This window comes from Leptonotus elevatus, chromosome 16, assembly GCF_054856555.1.
Source record: "Leptonotus elevatus isolate MCC_2025b chromosome 16, RoL_Lele_1.0, whole genome shotgun sequence".
NCBI classification, from domain to species: Eukaryota; Metazoa; Chordata; class Actinopteri; order Syngnathiformes; family Syngnathidae; genus Leptonotus; species Leptonotus elevatus.
In genome coordinates this window covers 15,146,683-15,168,178 of record NC_141254.1, presented here as the reverse complement: position 1 = coordinate 15,168,178, position 21,496 = coordinate 15,146,683, and the positions used below count along the sequence as shown (strand labels likewise).

Below are 21,496 nucleotides of genomic sequence, written 5' to 3'. Positions count from 1 at the left end.
AGTGGGAAATTTGAATTTCCCCACTCTGATTGTGTCAGTTCCGATCTCAGAGCGTTGAAGCAAATGTAAATACAAGACATATGTTCATGTGACACAACGTGATTTGGAATAACGGCATTAACCAGAACAACAAATAATTCATCATAATCGGCCATCTTTGTTGTTTATATTTGCTTCAAATGCCTCGAGGGCGGAAGTGAAACACTCCGAGTCTGATAAATCCAACTTCAAAACCTTCCTCGAATGTAGTATAAAACGTAATTTCGGAATTGTCAACGGCCCTAAATGAATCTTATTATATTACTATAAAATATTATATCATTCTATAGAAAATTATAAATAATATAAATGTCAGTTTCTAAACCAATTGACTCACGTTGGTACCGTTTCGCCTCTCCATACCTTTCTACAAAAAGCAGCACGCGCGTGACTACTTGCATTGGCCCAAGGTCACGTGGTTAATGCACATTTGAGTTGTTTTAAGTGGTTTTTAATCAGCGATTATTAGCGAATGGAGTGGCTGTGCGGGCCGCTGGTGAGAGAGTGTCCATCAATGTCACGTCAATTTGCATGGCGGCCTCCACATTAGAGATGCATTCTGGGAGGCAGCCGCCACCTGAGTGCCTCCTCACCACAACACACGCGGCCCCCCCTCCCGACACCCGCCCCCAGCCCCCCGCGCGCACACACAGGCAAGCAGCCATAGACTCCATTACACAGCCCTGTCAAAAAAATGTTCCGCTGCCAATGAGGAACAACCATTACAGGGCTGTGAGGGGAGATAATTTAGTGATGCACATAAAATCAAATGCATTGAACGTTGCTCATTATAAAGGAATTCCGACAATGCCGGCCATTTTTCTTGGTATGATTATTTAGGACGATGCCCTATATAAATAGCTGTCATTTTCACCTATACCTGTAATTGTCAATTAAGCATGCCGGTTTCTCTGAGCAGCTTTTAATTACAGTTAATAAATGCTGGCGCACGTGTGTCCTGCATTCATGAATATGCATTGCCATGGCGTCCTCGGTGTGGCATTGACACACTCGGAGGTGGAAGCGGGCCGTCTCCGTGACACCTCCGCTCACTGCGTCGCCATGGTTGCCTGCCCAGGCTACGATGTTGCCGTTTGGTCACGTTCAAACACCGGGTTGCAGACTGGCCCAAGGGCCAAGGCATGAAGCGGCGTGAACTAAGCCCTCCTGACCACTAGGGGGCCCGCAAGAGGCAACAGGACACCTCTAATATACTGTACAGAATATATCGTTAGCTAGTTTTGTTGACTTTAAAGTAAGTTTCGGCCTAAAACAATACTTCGGTCGAACCAGACTGTTTTTCACGATTCGTGTTCATTGTTCACTAAATCTTGTTATAACATATTTGATAAATATTTGTTTTTACGTTTATTCAGGCAGCTTGTGTTACAAGTACAGTAATACAACTAACCGTAGGACAATTGTAGGACTTGTAATTGTAATTTTATTATAATAATACATTAATTGTAATTGTCGGACAATATTTGAGTTGAACTTGTGGAACACAAAAACATGTTCTATTTATTTGTTTAATATTTTTGTAAACAAGATTTATAACTTACTTTAATTATTCTTAGTGGGTTTAAAAAAAAAAGGTGAAAATTGAGACTATACACTCTTCTCCCCAACACTACTGACAATAACAAAAGATTTATAAATTAGGATCAAATTTCACATTTGTTGGATGGGTATGCACTCCCGAGACCTGACTATTTGTAAACAAGCAATTGACCAGTCAATTTAACACATGATGTCCCTTTTAAAGCCTTTGTGGACCTCCGAGCGTCCAGTTTGCAGATCTTAATGCCACTTTTAATTGGCCCTTAATGAAAAGCAGCCAGAGCGGAAAGGTCAACCAGGTAGGATGGACGGCAAAAGGAAAAACTGTCCCCAGACTCACCGCATCTTATTTACGGCAGCGTTGCTCATTATTATGAAGGAGCAGCTATCATTAAACACATTTTCCTATAGATATCAGCAAAGCTGCTAAATATTTTTCTCTCTAAATGAAACTCCTCAATTTGCTTCAACATAGTTCCTTTGGACCAAGATGGACGATATTAGACCATATCAACGACGCAACTGGAATCCTTTAATAGGCTTGTTCATTTTAAGCATCCTCTTATTATATTTGTTTATCTATTGTCCATTTTGGGGCCTGCGGCCTCTCGGGGGTCTCTAAACGCTCCTGTTGACAACTGGCGGCGCGGCTCGGGAGCTGGCCTGATCGATCAGCTTGTCACGATGACTGATGAAGTCGCCACAATACACATCTTTGAAAGTGATATATTGCGTCTACATGAGAGCGAATGTAATGTGAATAATGATGATGAACTTAGAACTGGAATGACTGAATTTCAACCTTTATTAACCTCAACTCATGTGTGCGTGTGCGCTTCCTCGTGTTGATTCATCCTCTTATTCCAGCTACAGCCATTTAGTCAGTGAGCCTTAGCTGATATCGATGCTCTTCACGATGATGGCTGATGAGAAAAAAAACTAGTAGTTGATTGGCTTAGTTTCCCTGAGTGTATATGCAGTACCGTGGGTGGCCAGTAGGGGGAAGCAGAATTACACAGCATGGCCTGTTTTCTTCCTGGACGGCAGGAATCATTTATATAAGTGGAGATGTAATGTGCATGAGTGTGGATTAATTGTAATGTAAAAAAAAAAAAAAAACCTTGATGATGATGATTAGTGTCAATAAAGAGAAACTACGACAAAAACAAGTCATATAACAATTCAGTTTATTGTATTTATTTTCCAGACAGACACATCAATTTCTGGACCACAGTAGAGGATGGAAACCTTTCACAGACAATTTTTTTTGGTCAATATTATTATTTGAAAATACAAATATAAAATTAGACTTTCCACATTTGATATGTGAGAGACCCCCATCCATCCATTATTATTTTCCATATATTTTACAACGGGGCTTTAGCAAGCCTATATGGTAACCTGAAAGATGCTTTCAGATCAGGTCAGTCGAGTCTGTCTGTCCATCTCTCGCCATAAAAAGTCGGTTAACGGAATAAAAAACAAAAAAAGGGGGGCAAGTGTTAGGAATGGCCCGAGAGCGATGCAAGAAACATGTCCCACGATGCACCTGGGGTGGAATAGTGACGGGACGCTCCGACTACATGAGCACAAGTCTGCAGGCTAGTATTAGTCAGACGGCTCCTATCTAATGAAGACACACGCATATACTTGTATTTATGTCTATTGCATGGGAGGTGGTGATGCTTTCAACTGGAAATTGATTCTAAACACGTTTTTCTTTTCTGCCATCTTGAAAGCTGACTATATATATATATATATATATATATATATATATATATATATATATATATATATATTTATATTTATTCAGTGTGTAAGATAGCTTGGAGATAAGGACAGCTTCTGGTTTGGCGATGATGGAGAACATTCAAGAGTGGAATTGAGTGGACAAGATGACAGAAAAGTCGACGTGTGGACCAGCTAAGTGAAGTGTGGCCTTTGCCTAGCACTTGCCTCCAGATTCAAGTTTCAATGGATACGGTAGTACACAAACGGCAACACCTTTCAGGTGGATTCTTTTTATCTTTTTTTAAATATTTTCTTTTTTTTCTTAAACCAAGTCCCCTCCCCTCTCCCTGAACGGAGACGCTAAGTCGACTAAAATGAGTAACATTCATCAGCTGCAAAGCGCTGTCAGTTTGCGATCAAATGAAATGAGAGCCACAGAGCCATGCTACCTTAAAGTCCAAGCTACTGCATCACTACACTACGGAGGCCATTGGCGGCAAAGAAAGTTCAAGTTTTTGTTCTGTTCAGGTGGCTTCATTCTAATACGAGTTCTTTTTGAAGCAAAAGTTTAACTAACGCGAAGGAACACTTTCTTTTACCCTGTTGGATGGATAGAAGGCTAAATATATATATATATATATATATATATATTAAAAAACATAATGTCTCACATGCAAAATTAACATAAATGCTTGTGATTGCTGCCTCCTTCCTTGTCACTATGATTTGTTGTCATGTTATGAGGAGCTAAAGCCCGAGCAAAAAAAGCGAAATTGTCCAAACTGAGCACAGTTGGTCCTTTTCTCGCCCCAGTGTCATGTGACCTATTAGCGTTACAATGTCTCAGGTGTGTTAATTGTTAAATAACAGTCTCACATTTTATTCATAAATTATTTCCTCAAATAGTGGCCTCCACTCACTGCAATGTTCAGTTTTTCCCTACCAAAATAACAAGTTGATGGGGAATCACTTTATTGATGGGAAAATGAAGCTTCATGAAGCACTTGCAATATTTTCGTACACCTCTAGAGGGCGCTCTTGATTTAAATATAAAGGCTAGTGCAATGGAGAGCGATTACATTTCCACTGCCTCTTTAAATCAAGAGTGCCACCCAGAGGATTCCAAAAAATACCACAAGTGCTTCATGAAGCTTTTATGAAGCTTCATTTGTCATCACTATCTGCACCCCTTGTCGACAAATATTTTCCCGGGCCGAATTTTGTTCTGGGGGAAACCTTGGTTTGGTCCGGCAGACTAAAATCTGATTCGGTCAACGTTGGTGGTCTATAGCAAATAGCTGCAAGAGATGCGTTAAAAGAGTGACATCATAACAGTACGGTGATGTGAGTGCATAATATCATCCTTTGGTATTCCTCCAATTGCGATTATAAAATCAGAAATGTCAGTGAATAAAAATAACCCCAATCCAGAAGCATGGCGCGGTCTTATGCCCTTGCAGCAAGCGCAAAAAGTACTTGAGCTTGTGTCATATCTGACAACGCGGAACCTTTGGTAGGCAACAATTACTTCTGCCTCCATTCCTGAGAGGAGCAAAGAAAAAAAAAAGGAGCAAATATGCTCACTATTTGAGGAATTATGCTATGACAATATTCCACCTGAAGACAAAATAGTTAGCAATAGTTTGAGCATTGAATTCTCAGGTCGAACTCTTCCATTCTATTCCAATCGATTTGAAATGAAATCGGATTTATTTAAGCCTCGAGCAGTCGAACCACCCGATTGCGTAACAGCCACGGCGTGCGCAAAAACAACAACAAAGAATCGGCGTTTTTGCATATCTAGCGTTAGCATTTAAGGTAGTATGGCACACCCCTTTAAAAAACATTCTAGGGTGGGATATCCAAATAATGCCTTGCGTTACACTTCCACCTCCCAGCAAGTGTTTCTCTCTATCGTCCATCCACGAGAGCTTTGGTTCGCCGAAACCACGCGAGAGAGGTGACGCCAACAGAAGAAAGAAAGAAAGAAAGAAAGAAGAAGAAGAAGAAGAAAGAGTAGAGGAGGAAGAAAAAAGAAGAACTTAAAAAGGTCCAAGTGTGAAGATGCGAGACTAACATGGTCACCGAGAGAAAGGTCTAGTGTATATCTTGACTGGTCCTAAGTCTACTACAGTCACTACATCTATCATATTAATGAGCTCTATAGAACATCTACTTGTACTTCGAGGAGGAGGTCGAGGGAGGGAAAAGGAGAACAACAATGAAGCACTAGACTGGGAGCAAAGACAGCACTGCGTTTACAAGTTATTTCTTTTACACACCCATGAAATACATGAATGAGCAACAAAAAGATCTTCCGAGGATGGAAAGAGAGAAAAGCAATGGATGCACAGTACATTTTAATAGTATAGTACAATTAGTATTCATATAGAAACCACAACAGAATCAAACTAGAAATCAGCAAGGAAGCATCTTTCTTTTTTTCTTTTTTTTGTTTCTTTCTTCTTTTTTTTTGTTTGTGGATCGTTTTGTTTTTTTTCTTTTACATGTGAACATTACAATTTTTTTTTTCTCCTTTAAATTATTACTTCATCACAACTCCATACCATCGACTTGAAAAGTATCCAGCATATTTCTTAACCTGGTTGTTTGGAAATGCAAGTGGGTGGAACAACGACGACAAAAAAAACAAAAAAAACCCATAATTATTATGCATCAGTATGCACACCATCCGCTCCGTCGGATGACCTTGAAATAGCGTATCGTTATTATTATTATTATTATTATTAGTGAAATGTCTGTGGTTTGATAGCGAGTAATTCAGTGTGTGACCCGGAATAAATACGTTCAAGGTGAGTCGCGGGGTCTGATAAAAAGCAAAGCAAAGGTCAAACATGTCAAGTACTATTTAGCAAGCTGTTAAGTCACCTTCGCCATTCGAAAAGGCGTTCGTTCGTCTACTTCGGAACACGTGAATCCAAAAATCCTTTGCGCTAATCCCAAAGCCAACATGTACATGTGCAAATAGGAAATGGCCTGTACTTCACTACTCACAGTGCAATGATTTCTTCTTCTTCTTCTCTCTCTTTTTTTCTTTAAATAGTTCTATTTAAATCATTCAGTGTTTTTTTCATTTACGTGAGAATAAATTAAACCTGCCCGCGATCCCACAACAGAATGCGCGAGGCTGAGGTATGGTATCAAAAAAACCTTTCCTAATTCATTCCAAAAACTAACAACAAAGCGGGCTCGCGCGCGGAGTCCGTACATTGTTTTTTTTTTTTTTGTTCCCAAAAGAGTTTGGGAAGGAGCAGGATGATACAAACAATAAGAGAAAACCGAGAAGAGTACAAAAGTGTCCGCATATGCACAAAATGCAATCTAAAAGTACAGTGTGCTTTGGATTAAAATCTTTTTTTTTCTTTTTCCTCCTCCTCGTCGTTTTAACAGCTTAACAAAAAAAGATACCAATTGGGATCTTTTTTTTTCGTCTTCTTTTTTTTTTTTGTGTTGAATTTCATAAAACTTGACTGACTGACTTGAACACACCGTTTGTAAGTTTGCTGGTTTGACACTTTGTAAAACGATTCAGCGTTGACTATTTACAGAGCAACAAGTGTGTGTCGGCCTCAGGGTTGTTACCGTCTTTCAGCAGGGAAACCAAAAAAAAAAGAAAAAAGTATAATAATCATAATCATAAGTGTTTACAGCTTTTTCTTCTATTCACACGCTATAACATGTTCTTTGACACACCATCACAAAAATATGCTATTCTCTCACTGAGTCGGTTATATGCAGTGACTGGAATAATATGTACAGCTACATTTCTTTTTCGCAAGTTTGAATTCACAATGTTGTTATATGAAATTTGTTATAGCATATATATATATATATTTATATATATAATATTTATATATTTCTAAACAACAAAAAACAACACTTATAAAAAAAAAAGGACCATAAAAATATTGGAGTCCTCTTTGTATTGCCCAAAAATAGGTCATCATGGTTAACAATGAGACATCACAAGAAACAAAAAAGCGCTACTAAGATTTATTACTTTGATACCCTCGTATCCGATTTGCCCTAAAATTGATTTTTTTTTCTTCAAATCTAACAATCTTGCACAGCGACTCTCTTTGTTTTTGTTTTTTTTGTACGTGTGTTGAGCCTGAATGCTTCATTTCTCTTTCAAGCTACCAAAGACGAAGACATTACAAGCTGATTTTTTGTTCCCCCACCCTCGTCGCCCGCAGTTTAAAAAGCAGAAAAAGAAATCAAACAAAATGACACAAAAAGTCGTGTGGAACTAAACCGACAGAGCAACCGAAGCACGGGAAAGAAAAGAGGCGGGTGAGAGGGATGTGAAACATCAAACCAAACCGGGCGCTGACCTTATAGGAGGTTTGGAATATAGTACAGCAGTTGTTCTTTTTCTGAGATGACTCAACGGTTTCTTTTCTTCTTCATATGGTTTAGCACTTGCTCGCTCTTTTAGCCTGTCCGCTGTGCCTCAGTAGCGCCACCTGCACACAAAGCCAATTAGAAACTTGGTCCCGTCTTTCCTGGGCCGCCAGACAAACTCTGCTGGAGAGAGGAAGGAAGGACGGCGCGGCGACGGCGGCGGCGGCGGCGGCGGTCAACGAACGTGCGAAAAGACAAAAAAGGGCATGAAAATCAAAAGGAGCGATCGTGCTGACGCTCGACGGCGCTTGCATGCGCCGCCACGTGCGCACATGCCGCAACCATGACATTGAAACAGGCATTGAATGCGTTTTGAGATTTGTTTGAGTCTATTTTGGAAATGGAAGGTGAAGGTGAGATTGAAGGCTCTGTCCTTGAAAAGCAGAGCTGAGGGTCAAAGAACGACGAAAGTAACGAGCAACCTTTGACTAGCATGATGACGATTGATATTTGGTAGCCGCGTTTCTACCAAGGAGTACGCTTCACTTCGTTTATAGTATGTCACTCTACGTTGGCGTCGGTGTAAGTTGTGAAGAGTGAACCAATTATTATTATTTTTTTACTGTAACCATACAATAAACTAGAGATAGCTACGCGAGGAGTGCACATGCGCGAAAGCTACCTTTGGCTTAGCTATGGCTAACACCTCGCTGTTGGTCAGCTAACGCCGTCCTAGCAAAGGGAATGTTTGGCCGGCTAACGCTGTGCTAGCAACAAACAAAATGGAGTTTGCAAACTTGGACGCCAGACCTGAGAGACAATCTAGCTTAGCATTAGCTAGGATGAGGCTAGTAGGAACATAGATGAATTTAAAGTTTTGCTGGTTAAAGTAAGTTGTTTTAAACTAAAAAGGTGCGTGTGTTGATATGCTGCGTCAACACACTAGCAAAGCGATAGCTAGCATGAGGCTGATAGCGACCTAGATGGATTTAAAATGAGACTATGATGATGTTTCTCGGCAAAAGTACATTGAGTAACCAATTTGAGTTGATTCGGTGGTTATGTCAAAGCGAATAGTAAATGTGAGCAATAATGTCTGAAATCCAGTTATCAGAAAAGAAATTCAGCATTTCATCATTAACATACCAACTCTTTGTTGTGAATTTTGGTTTTGTTACTTAGATTATTCTGTTTTCTTTCAGCTTTTAACTGTTTTTATTTTGTTGTCTTTTAGTTTTAAGCTACAGTGTTTCCTGGGTGCTTTTCTTCACATGGTTTCTCTGTGCCCTGGGGTGTTGGGGGATAAAAAAAAAAATTGTATTATGGATGTTTGAATTGTTTAGCACCTTGAGTTGCATTTGAATGTATGCTATATCAATAAAGTTTGATTGATTGATAAATGTTGACAGGTAGCCCAAATATTTTAATTTCAAGCCATAAAGGTGAAATGTTGAATGTTTATAATTGATTTTGAAAGGTGAATTGAACCTTTAATGTCATTTGATAAAAGAAGAATTTCCTTTAGGACATCCTTTACGCTATTTATTTTCAACTAAAATGCACTCTGAAATTTAGTAGCCTAAAACAAAGCGCATCTCGGGCAGCGCGGTGCATTATGGGTAGGCCGGCTGCAACTAACAAAGGAAGCGCTGTTTTGAACCATTTCAACCGTTGGAAAGTTGAGTTATTTTTTTTAATACTCTATTTTAAATACGCATAGCGTGTTGTTACTGACCGCTCTCTGCCGAGACGCTAGTTTGGTCACACGTACACGTCTGTTCCACGTCTGTTCCCTCGGTTTCAGGATATTGACAAAATAATTGTGTTTTATGTTAAATTTTCCATTTCAGCCTTTTTTACCTCCGTTTGGATCTTTCTTTTCTGTCTGGAAATTGGGAAGAGTGAACGGAGGTTTACAAGAGTACACTTCCGTCTTCTCGAGTTTTTTTCTTCTTCTTCCTTTAAACTCTATTAAGACAGTTAAAAATGGCACAAAATGCACCTTTTGTTTTGTCACTTAAGGCTGAAAGTTATGTTTGGGAGCAATTTTTATTTATTTATTTTTTTACTTGATTTTCACGAATGCGCAAACGTAATGCGCACGTCGCTTATTAAGGTGCCTACATTTTACAACAAAAACTAAAAGATATAACTGGAATGAAGTGAAAATGGTTCCAAAGTGAAGTGAAGTGTACATCTTGGTGCTGGTGTGGCCACAGAGCGACACTCGTTTTTTTTTTTTTACTGGCTGCTCTGCTATGTGAAGGACGACTGATGCAATGGACACATAGGAAAGAGAGAAGACTGATAAAATGCACAGTAAATAAAATGCAATACCTCTGATGAGATGGCAAGCAGGCCACCTGTTCAATGGTATCCATTTGTAAAAGCTGTCGCAATCAAGGGGCCCTAAAAGTGTACAGTTAGTGCTGCGGTCAGTATGCAATTCAAGGGGGAAGAAAAGTGAATCATAGCAACTGCAACTTTTTCTCTTTTCAACTGAGATTCAGTTAAATCATCAGCGAAACTAACCTCAGACACAGACACACAGTTTGTTCCAAAAAATGGGCATCATTTGGGATATGACCTTTGGAATGACATTTTTCTTCTTTTGTGCCACGTTCAAATCTGCTAACACGTTGGTGTGCTTTTATTGACTTTATTGAATTAGTATTGAAAAATGCTCTTGTTTGACTATGTTCACATTATTTAACATAGAAAATTATTTTACATCGCTTGTGTATGCCAAGAAGAAAAAAGACTAAATCAAACATTAAGCAAACAATGAACTTAAAGGAGGCATATGCAATTTGTCAATAAATCACAATTTTCCATATTTGTTAAAAAATGTCAGTATAAACCTGACAGTTATACATTAGTAAAACGATCTTTGAAAAAAACAACTTCTCTAGCCCTATCTTGAACTACTAATTAGATTTTTTAAGAAATCGAGATGTCAATCATTTGCCGTGAGCTGGCGGGCACACTCATAATCGATTGCCAGCAACCCCCCGCAGCCTCACGCTGACCTGTTACCTTGAGCTACAGGAGCTTTGTTGAAATCATGGTAGAATAACCACCTCCAGGACTAAAAAAACAAAAAAACAAAAACAATCTATCTTTTATTTTAAGACTAGCAAACGGCAACAGCTGACGATTCAGAAGTATTATTATTTCTGCTCGACAGGTAACTTGATTTTTAACAAAAATGCACATTCTAAAAACAAAACAAAACTTCAAACCGATAACATTTCGTATTAGAGTTACGCTCTGTTATGAATGTCATGCTACCGACGTAGCAGTCGTGGCTAACGTCAGCTTGTTTCCAAGCAATTTTCATGTAATGTGACGTTACTGAGGGGCGTGGCTACATTAAGGTAAAAATAACAAATGGAGTGACAATTGGCTATGTTTAAATAATGCCATTTTTTTTTTGGAACATCCTGTAATTATTAAGGTTATGCTATATTAGCATTTTTACACTGGACAAAGTGCACACTGTTGCAATAACACCACCTAATACACACATGATGTCAAAAATACTCACATATACAAGAACACATGCACACGCACACACAAGTGATTAGGTATGAGCACATGGCGAGATCATAAACAGCCCAGAATGAGATCATGACGCCGCTCAGCTAATCAGGCGAGCGTCGTCAGAGTGGCTGCTGACAGGTTGGTGGAAATCACAAGCAAAGAAAGGAGCAGCCCTTTCAGCTGTGATTAGCCGCCGTTATCGCCTCAATCAACTAATTGCGTTCTAATTGTCTTGCATATAAAAAACAGTTAAAATCATTACGGCTTCTTTGCGGGCGCTATTTTGATAGTGGCTAAAGGGATTAATAAAAGCAGCCAAGCGTGACTCTGAAGTCGTGCGCGACGCTGACGACGAGGCCCCGTCAGCATTCCGCTTTGCTGCCTGATTGGGACGAGATGATTTAATAACGCTGGCATGTTGGGATCATCCGCTGGGGAGTTTTGTTTTGTATTTGCTAACAGAAATGCTAAATGGAACAAATATGTATATATGTGTACGCACAATATACGAATATACATAAACGCACAATATATAATATATACGTATCATATCTATGTTTAGAATAACAGCTTGAAAAATCATCAAACTGATACTAATTAGCTTGAAATTTGTATGCTAGCACCGTTACCATCACCTATACTCCAAAAAAAGTGAAATAATCTATCCATCCGTTCTCTATATAGTTTGTACTCATTTTATTTTATTCTATATTATTATAGAAGTGGAGTTCAAGTTCTAACTTGCACGTTTGCATTCGCGGATGGCTAAGTGGTTTATTCGGCTGACTTGTGGGTTCAATTCCCACTCGGTGATGGTGGAAACGCGAGCGTGAACGGTTGTGCGCCTCCTTATGATTGACTGGCGACGAGCTCAGGATGTGCCCCGCGCCTCTCGACGAAAATGGACGGATGGATATGCATTTTGTGTTGGTGCGTAGCACATCCAAATATTGGCTTGGCTTCTTTAGCTTCTGGCAGTGTGCTTATTGATTTGATGACCCGATGTCTTTTTACCACTGTGAAAATGTATTTACCACAGTAGTAAAGAAATAATAAAAAAAAAAATCAACGGTTCCTAACTGTTGTGTCAAATATGAAAATTGATCTGCTTATTTTACCCACGTTTTAAACTACATTCTAAATATTTGCCACGGAAGCAACAGTTGGAAAAGAATACAAACGCTTGATTTCCGTCGGTAAACTCGCCGCTGGTAAATCGGCCTTGAAAACGAGCCAGCCTGATCTTCCCTAACAAATATTTTGCTCCCAAAACTGACGCCAGCCGACTATGGCTGATCGCCAGTGGACCTAAAACAATTAATGGAGGTTTTGCTTTGGAAGCAAATAAAAAAAAACACGCTTTCCCTTTTTTGTTTGGATACCATAAAACAACTATTTGCGCTTGTTTTCGGTGCGAAATCAAGCGAGGCAGTCTCACACGAACCCAAGACCAGCTCACCCTTTCTGGTCCATGCAACTCTGTTTAATGATGTGTACTATAAAGTTTGCCTCACTATGTCGTCCTGCAGGACTAATGGGCTCTCTTCATTATGCCACCTCAACCCATATGCTAATTACTTTTTATTCCCACAAAGCAGGTGTTATTTGCATAGCTCGTTCTCCCTCGCTCCGTTTAATTGTGTAGAACTATTAAAAACATGCCCCAACAAGCCGAGTGCCAGTCCAGCAGTTCAGCCATGCTTCGCCATTCTAGGGCCATAAAACCCAGATGAAATATTCAGTGAGGTTCAAGAGAAGAGAAGTGCCAAGCAAACACAGGAGTGGAACAGGGGCCCATTTACTGGGTCACTGGGTTGAATAGCAGCAATAATGTAAGAGACTTTTAATACAAAAATAAATATGAAAGTGACAACTGACTGCTTTGACCATTTATGCAAATTTTAGCTCGCAGGCATCACTTCAGACTAGACCTCGTTAGTTGGTCCAAATCACTAATTGAGAGTCAATGGGTTGAAAATGTCACCTTGGGTATTTTGGCAGAGGCGGCTGCCGTGCCCCCAACCCATTTTGAAATTTGGTGACAAAAACTAGTCTAGCAGATTTTTGTAGATTTAGAAATAGATTTTAGACTCGCACGGTCTAACTTGTGGCGCAGGTGGTGTAATGAGATTTTGGTGGATTTTAAATGACAACTGCGTGGGACTATATATTACAGAAATGATCATCCTAGAAATATTTTAATAGGCTGCAAGGCTGTCTAATTGCCCACGCGACGTTTGCGGCCGACTGCATCGTCAGCAAGGGGAGCTCTTGCAGTTAACCTTTTATAAACTCACTTTGTGCACACTAATCTCATGCGCGGACCCCAGCGCGTCAATTTCTGCTTCCGCGATGTGCGCTTCCACCTCCCTGATTTTAGCGGGAATGAGAGGGAGCCGCTTTAATAGGACGGGAGTCGGCAGCGTTCCATCCCACAATAGGACAAAACGTTCTATTCTGTGCTAGCCAAGCAAAATACAATTCCAGTTAGAATGTGCTCTGCACTAAACTTGTGCTGGGCACGAAAAATGATGGATGGCTGTTGAAACGGGACTTTTAAAATGTTGATTTCTAATCCCGAGGTTTTATGCTATTGTTGAATTATTGAAGTGTTAGAAAATTCTGTCCATTACCCTTACGAAAATATCGTCACCTTAAGGCAGACATTTGGCGCCAAAGTCCTCTCTAACATCTCTAACAGTCCTGCTCTTCTTACATTTATGAGCAGCTAGCAGCGGCTAACTGGTCAGTGAAACAGGACGTGTGCCAAGCAGCGCCAATTGGACAAGGACACGGATGGAAACGAAACCTGCTTGCTGGTTGGGTTTCTAAAAATAACTGACATTTTGTTTCTACACGCGCAGGGTGAAGTCAGGTAATTGGTGCGACTGCTGAGAAAAATAAACATGAGCATTTGACACACATACAATTCAAAGCTGTGATTTGGTTCACCCCTGATGTGCACACAGGTTACTTAAGTGCCACCTCCTTCTTAAAAAAAAAAAAAAAAAAACCACAACACACACATTTTGTAGTTTACAATAAAATGTGCAGTAAAATTAGTAGACTGTTGAACGCAAGTGACAGCAAAGTGCAGCCAGGCATCCATTAAGTGTCGGCCGAGTACTCACGGTGATGCTGGGGCCGAACCCGGAACCAGGCTGAGGGCTGGCGGCGCTGATGTAGTTGCCCACAGCCGAATCCTGGCTGCCGGGTCCGTAAAGGTCGGCCACGGGCCCGGGGCTGTTGGCGCTGTGGAAGCCTCCGGGCCTTGACGGGTTGGCGCCTGCGCGGAAACACAACGTGGAGCAGAGCGGCTCAGAATAACTTTACGAACAATCGTCAGCTAATTACGTTCATTCGGTGCCATTGACGGATAGAAACGTCAAAAATCCCGTTTTTGGGCCGGCAGTGAATGACTTTTAAATGAATAGAACTCATCACTGGATTCATGAGAAACTAACTCGTGGCTGATGTTCTTGATTTGGGTTCAATTGACATGAAATGAATTGAGAATCCAGTATGACGTTCCATGAGTGTATTTTAACATGCTGTTAAATCATCAACATCCACTTTGACTCATGCACAAAACAAAGCAAGCACACGGCTAGAAACTCCCAGCATGCTTAGCAACTTCTGCGATGGTCGCCGTGTAAATTCTAACATGCTTAATGAGAAGGAATACTTGTCAACGAGGAGAGCGACGCACGCGCCGTTGGATTGTTTTTATTTTTTCCCCATTTGAGTTGATTGCCTCTTTTGTTTTATGGTACGAGCTGATCACGACGAGTACCGACGACAAAAACACGGCCATTACTTCTGAAAGCACTTTGAGCCGCGCGTGTCAACTTGTCAGTCCTCGGCAGTAACTTCACGGCTGAAACGTGTGCCAGACGAGAGATAGGAGGCATCGGGGGAAATATAAAAGCTTGACCCGCGTTCATTTGCGGGTCCAAACTCAGGGGACCGGAAAAAGAAACACTGTACATGACTTACCGCCTTTGCCCTGCAAGTAAGAACAAGTCAGACTAATGAAACGTCTTTCGACAATCTGGACGAATACTAAAGGCTCGCAAACCGCGGGACGATAGGAAGGGAAGGAGGGGGAGAAGAAGACAGCCGGGAAGAGAGAAAATATGTGACTCTCTTCACAGCAATCTCCTCTGCTGTCAGCTCCAACATGCCCCTTTGTCTGGCCCTCATTCTTAGATGGCAAAAAGCTGCTTTGTGAAAAAGAAAAAAAATCCCCACAAGAAAAAGCTTGATCTTTTGCTCAGAAAGTCTGTGGGATCTGCTTTACGTCAAGGAAACACCATTTAGCTGCAGGATATATTGTTAACGTTACACATTCACAGTGCAAGCAATGTGACAAAATTACAATTGGACTTCAAATTGCTCCTGATGAACTGTTAAGCACGTGAAACAGCTCTTATTTTGTCTGCCGTCTCATTTTAATAATATTCTTCATGCAAAAACTGCATGTGTTCTGTGTATGGCAAAAGGACAGGACCGAGATTATAATAGATTATAAATCATATTTAACATTTTTTGTATGATCGGGATTATTAAAGTATACTGAATACGCTGCTAAAAGAGGGGTTTCCAAACTATGGCTGGAGGGCCATTTGTGGCCCGCCATCCACTCGAAAGCGGCCCCGCGGCGTGTACTAAACATGACATCTGCGACTAATAAATTGGTTTTATATACTGTAGAGTTTTTCAAAAATATGCAAATGAACTATTTACAATTAAACAAGTAACAGCATTTCTCTTTATAGCACTGTGGTGAATACAAATAAATCATTTTTATAAGCCAAAATGGTTTCTCCCACTTTCTGCTCTGTCAAGGTCCAAACTGGGAAAATATCACGTGAATGTTTCCCAAGGTTGCTTTAAAAATGGTGATGTGCAGGGGCTGATATTTTCTGGTGGATTTCAAGGTCACAACCACCTAAACTGTTAGCGTCATAGAAAGCTGTTCAGACATGTCAACAATATGCAATTGCTGGATTGACAGATTTTTTTGTGTACTTGATCAATTAAAGTTTAAAAAAAAATCAAAGAGGCCTTTCAATTTTTGTGGTTGTGGCTCCCGGAGGAAAAAGTTTGGACACTGCTCATTTAAGAATTATTTGCACAATCACATCTTCATGTTTTGTGTATATTCAGTAAGACGTAAACGTATTAAATGATGGAGAAAAGTGTTTAAACCCAACTCTATTTTTTGCACGCTCACCAAAAACATCCGCAAAGTAATTCCGAATATATCCGCAAACAACAGCGAAATAATTTTCCAAGCAGTTCGACATGTTAAGTTCTAAATAAGAACGCAAACGCATCTTTCAATGAATTAAAGTGCCTTGTTATTGTATAGAATTCTCATGAGTCAGTTTCAAATGTCAAGACTTTCAGCATTTCATATTTTTAGGCACACGTCCAGTAAAGAGTCGAGTCTAGTCATGTGATCAAGCTGCGTTGATAACATTTTTTTTATTCACAGTGGTTTTGTGCACGTTCCAACCTCCACTATCTTCCCTTCAATAACACTTCTTTTCATACTGCACAATGTGTCTCGAGGTCTGTGGCGCAAAAGACGCTGTGATAAAATGTGTTGTGTATAATACGAAGCAGCACAGTTTTAGAACTCCCGTCGCATCTGCGGAGTTGACCCTAACACAGCCTGCCTGCGTTTCCGCTGTTTGCCGAGCTACATTTTGTACCGAGCGGCTGTAGTAAATGCCAACATCTGCCCGAGGCAGCTGGCTGACGTGCTATTAAAGGACGCTTTGGACTTGTCCTCCGGCCTGCGAAGGCCACACTTCCCCTTTCCTTGGCTTTCTTCATCCTTTTACTTCGGCGAGTGAAGGTGAAGTCACAACTTTTGAGTCTTTTGCCAGTAACAAGGCGGAGCGAGTGCATTTGGAGTCCCCGGAGACGCGGCAGCTAAGCGCCACGTGTAGGTCAACGCTGTCACCTACAATGAGACGCGGCAGTCCACTAAAATCACATTCTCTTGCTTAACAATAGGTAGTGGTGGGTGGGAAAGCCAGCGAGGGCAGAAGCATGGATAGATAGTGTAGGCTAGAGTTGAATATAGAGAGAGAGTTTGGCCAAATCACGCTGTGGTTGGTCAACTGCTGGTCACATGACATATGGACGCCATCTTGATACCCTGCTGAAACCGAGTTGGCCAAACGCTCTCTATATACATCTCTGGTGTAAGGCTAGTTTACTGTATGGCTAGTGTTTTATATGGATATCTGAAAATATGGAGCTTAAGTCTACAACATATTTACACGATGGAACTAGCCGGTCATGGGAAATAGCAAATATACGACTCTTGTTCACCCTATGTTAACTCATTCACTGCCGTTGACGGCTATAGACGTCAAAAATTCGTTTAAACTATTTCTATTAGTTGAACATTTTTCCCCCCACTTTTGTTAACAAGAGTATGAAAACCTAGAATTAGTTTTTGTATTAAAACAGACATAACATTTGTGATTATTTTTAAAAATAAATTTATATTTTGTTTATTTTATTTTTTAATAATCTTTTCTTTAAAAAAGATTAATACAACTTAAAACAAATATATATATATATATATATATTTTTTTTAAAGATTTAAAAAATGTAGGGGCATCAGGTGATTAAAATTTGTAATCGTACTTAATCGCATGACTTCACTAGTTAACTCACGATTAATCACAAATTTTATATCTGTTCTAAATGTACGGAAAAAAAATACCTAGGTTTTCATACTCTTGTTAACAAAAATGGAAAATAAATGTTAAACTAATATGAATAGTTAAAATGAATTTTTGACGACTATAGCTGTCAATGGCAGTGAATGACTTAAAAGAGGAAGTTATGTGATGTGGTGGCCCGGATCCACCCCTTGGGCCTTGAGTTTGATCGCCGTTGTCTTGACAGCGAAATATTTGTGTGCTGTGTACTTAATGTGAATGTACTTCTTGGAACAATTTGTGAAAAGTAATGTCTTGCAAAATGTTGCTAATCGCTGGTCCAAACAAACACATATTTAAAAACATTCAGATAAATACGAAATGTGCTGGAGAGCAAAGTGTCATTCATGACATCATCAGTAGTCGTACCGCTCACATGCAAGTGGTGAATAACATTCTGCGCAAGGCCCTTGTGTGCAAGCAGGGGCTGCAATACATCGACTCAAAATAACAGACAATCGAAAAAAAGTTAAGAACAAATAAGGGAACATGCATTTTCTCAGCAAGGCAGGCTGACTTTTCATTTTTTCTTTTTTTTCTTTAAATGGGGCAGGGGGGGATTTTTTTTCATTGACAAGCACAGGAGAAAATGAAAAACAAAACCAAACAACGCAGAAAGTGAAAGATCTGCCATCTGCATGGAGTGATGTCATGAATCAAAGTGAAAAGTCCGAAAAAAAAAAAGGTTAAGACAGATACGCGTATACAAACCTGGGTTCTTAAACTGATCCGGGCTGTGTAGGTGCTGGAGGGGGGAGTTGCAGGCGGAGGTGGCATGCTCACTGTGCAGCATCTGAGCCGCCTGGGGCCCCAGGGAGCCATAGTCAGCAAAGGAGCAGGGCCCCCCCCTTTGGTCACCGGGTGTAGAGTAAAACCCATAATCGGGGAGGCCTGGGAGATACAGTAAAGGTGGGGAGGGGGGAGGGGGACTCCATCATTGTGGAAAATCAACTTTGTCATCGTCAAAGTCAATGTTCAGATTGGCAAGCAGAGCTTCTCCTTGTGTTTGTCAATGACAACCCCCCCCCCCCCCCCCCTCGCCACAGCCCACGTTTGACACGCTCAGCCGCATCCTAAACGTCCCCGCAATTATTCCTCTCCAAACCCCGGCATTTATTTTTTTTATTTATTGTTTTTTTTTCTCCCCCGCTCACAGAATTGACCAATGTGTGTTTTTTGTGCAATCATTACGGAGTGAGATGAAACTGAGGAATCATTAAAACACAGGTCAATACATTCTCATTTCAAACGGACAATTCTCTGTTGACATACCTGAAGGAAGCCTGAATGAAAGAAACACAAAGCGCGCCAATCAATAATTAATTTAATGGCTCCTCTTTGACCAGCGAGCTGGAGACGATAAGGTGCGGGTGTGAATGAGATACAAATATGTTCCCGATGTGATCCAAACATGCTCACCCCCCCACCCACCCCACCCTCCTTCTAACGACGCTCCCTCTGACACGGATGGTGGATTATCAACAGTTTAGAAAACGTCATTCAGCAGTAAGTCGTGCTGACATTTATTGCATGTCCTCTTAATCGGAGACAAGCTGCTGGTGGGAAGAGGGGCAATTAAAGCCGACGTCCTCCTCACGCCTCTTTAAGATAGCCCGCCTTAATCTACTCAGGAGGGACTCAGCCTGGCGACACCAACTTCGCCCTGCACCTCCCACCCTCGCCGCTCGTGTTTGTGTTTTTATTTGGCCCGCGGAGCAAACAGCCATTCAAAGCCACTTCACCTCTACCCACTCGGAATGATAAAGTCCACTTGTGGCAAATGGAACGCGGGCGGCCGCCATGTTCCTCCCGCCAGGGCTTTCTAGCACTCTGATCTCGCCACTTGCGGGGCTTGTCGGCCCACTCGTCAAATTATAGGATCCGAATGCGGCAGGCTTCCCACGTACGTCACATAATGCCTGACACATTGAACAAAGCTCAAGAGCCGATCATTACATTTAGTTCACTTAGAAAAAATGTCACAGACAATTGATTGGCCTTGCTCATGAAGGGAAACTGGATCAATGGAGTCATTTTAATGGAGGGTGAAAATATTCGGCAATTGAACTAACTATGTTAGCGGGAATAAATGTGGAATACCAAATGTCTTCTTTTCACAAAGTTAATCTTCCTACATTGTTCATCACGACTGATGCAGACTAACTCAGGGTAAAGCTTCAGTCTGCGACTTGGGGGACGTCGTGAATCATGTCCTAAAATACATTTTTGTCAAAATGGCCGCTATGAAAAAAAGGCATTAAAAAGATTATGAATCAAAATCTAATCAAGTAAAACGGTGTAAGGGGTTTCTTTTCTACTTTCGAGGTACTCCAAGCATTTGACAAGAATCAGCACCTTGATCAAGGACACTTTGACATGATCACAAAGGATGACAATCGAACCCACAACCTTCTGGTGTGGAGACAACCACGCTGATCCCTGAATTCCCTGAAACACGCCGCGCTGACGGGCTGAGCAGAATCGGAACCAGATTTATTGGCCAAGTTTGTTAAAACAAAAATAATTTGTCTCCCCGGTCACGACCCGTCCAAAAAAACACGAAAACTAACAATGACCATGACAGCGAGACAGAACAAGAAGCCTGGCGGCTCGCTACTTAGCACGTTTTGTGAACTTATTTCTTCTTATTAAAATAATGACAGTGTTACTTGAAACTCGGAAACGAAACGGCGTCTTTGTTCATGTTTTTTTTTGGCAATGGACTATAATGTGCTGAAAGTCGAGTTGAAGTCGATTAATCGATGACTCCGTTGATATTTTCTCAGTACAACCGTTGTTGCACCGCGGTCCAGTTTCACATAAATACATACAGTCATTTGATAGACTGGCGCAGAAATAAAATTAAAATGATCGATTGTGATTAAAAATGATTAAAAACACATTCCTGCAGTATATTGAATGCGGTTGTTTTAATTAGGGAGTCGCATGTTTCTCTCATCTTGTGCACAATTAATTAAAACAATTAAGCATTCTTCTTGTCATTTGTGCTTTTATTGTATTTGAGGATAGACTAGCATATATATATATATTTTTGGGGGGCAAGTTACTGGTCTAATTTGTGGTTGAATATTTCCGCACACCTAGCATAGCATAGCATAGCATAGCATAGCATAGCATAGCATAGCATCTATGCTGTATTGTAACTAGCATTACGATACAATATGGTAAAGTGACACAAAGTAACCCTAAGACTTCTATTATGTATAAAACTCTTGTTAGCGTACGGCTGTTATTCACTCACTATTGGGCATAACATTGAGAAAAGCGAGCTTTACTTCGTACTTACTTTACTTGCTCATCACTGCTAGTGCTGTGACTTGTGGCGATGCTATTAGAATCTGCAACCGGTTTTGTTTTTGTACTCTCGGGTCTGTGTCGATGTGTAAAGACTGCGTCGCTATGTCGAATGGACATTTTATTGCTATACAAACAGTTGAGTTGGAAGTTCTCTGTAAACTGGCCGATTAGAAAGCAATACGGCAAAAACACGT

The 21,496-nt window shown here is 40.6% G+C and overlaps 1 protein-coding gene across 4 annotated transcripts in view; it reads right to left on the bottom strand.

Moving 5' to 3' along the window:
- Positions 1-2,769: 2,769 nt before the first annotated feature.
- The window catches only part of LOC147160915 (RNA-binding protein Musashi homolog 2), a 257,629-nt gene continuing 238,902 nt past the window's right edge, over positions 2,770-21,496 (bottom strand). For 2 of the 4 annotated variants that reach the window (XM_086097953.1, XM_086097954.1), the window contains exons 12-15: positions 18,696-18,875; positions 14,370-14,524; positions 10,033-10,104; positions 2,770-7,817 (exon numbers count right to left, since the gene is read on the bottom strand). In XM_086097953.1, the coding sequence (XP_085954079.1) occupies positions 10,063-10,104; positions 14,370-14,524; positions 18,696-18,875 (377 nt within the window). In that variant the 3' untranslated portion in view covers positions 2,770-7,817; positions 10,033-10,062. The remainder of the gene's footprint in view (positions 7,818-10,032; positions 10,105-14,369; positions 14,525-18,695; positions 18,876-21,496) is intronic. The other 2 variants (XM_086097955.1, XM_086097956.1) reach the window with 1 other exon arrangement.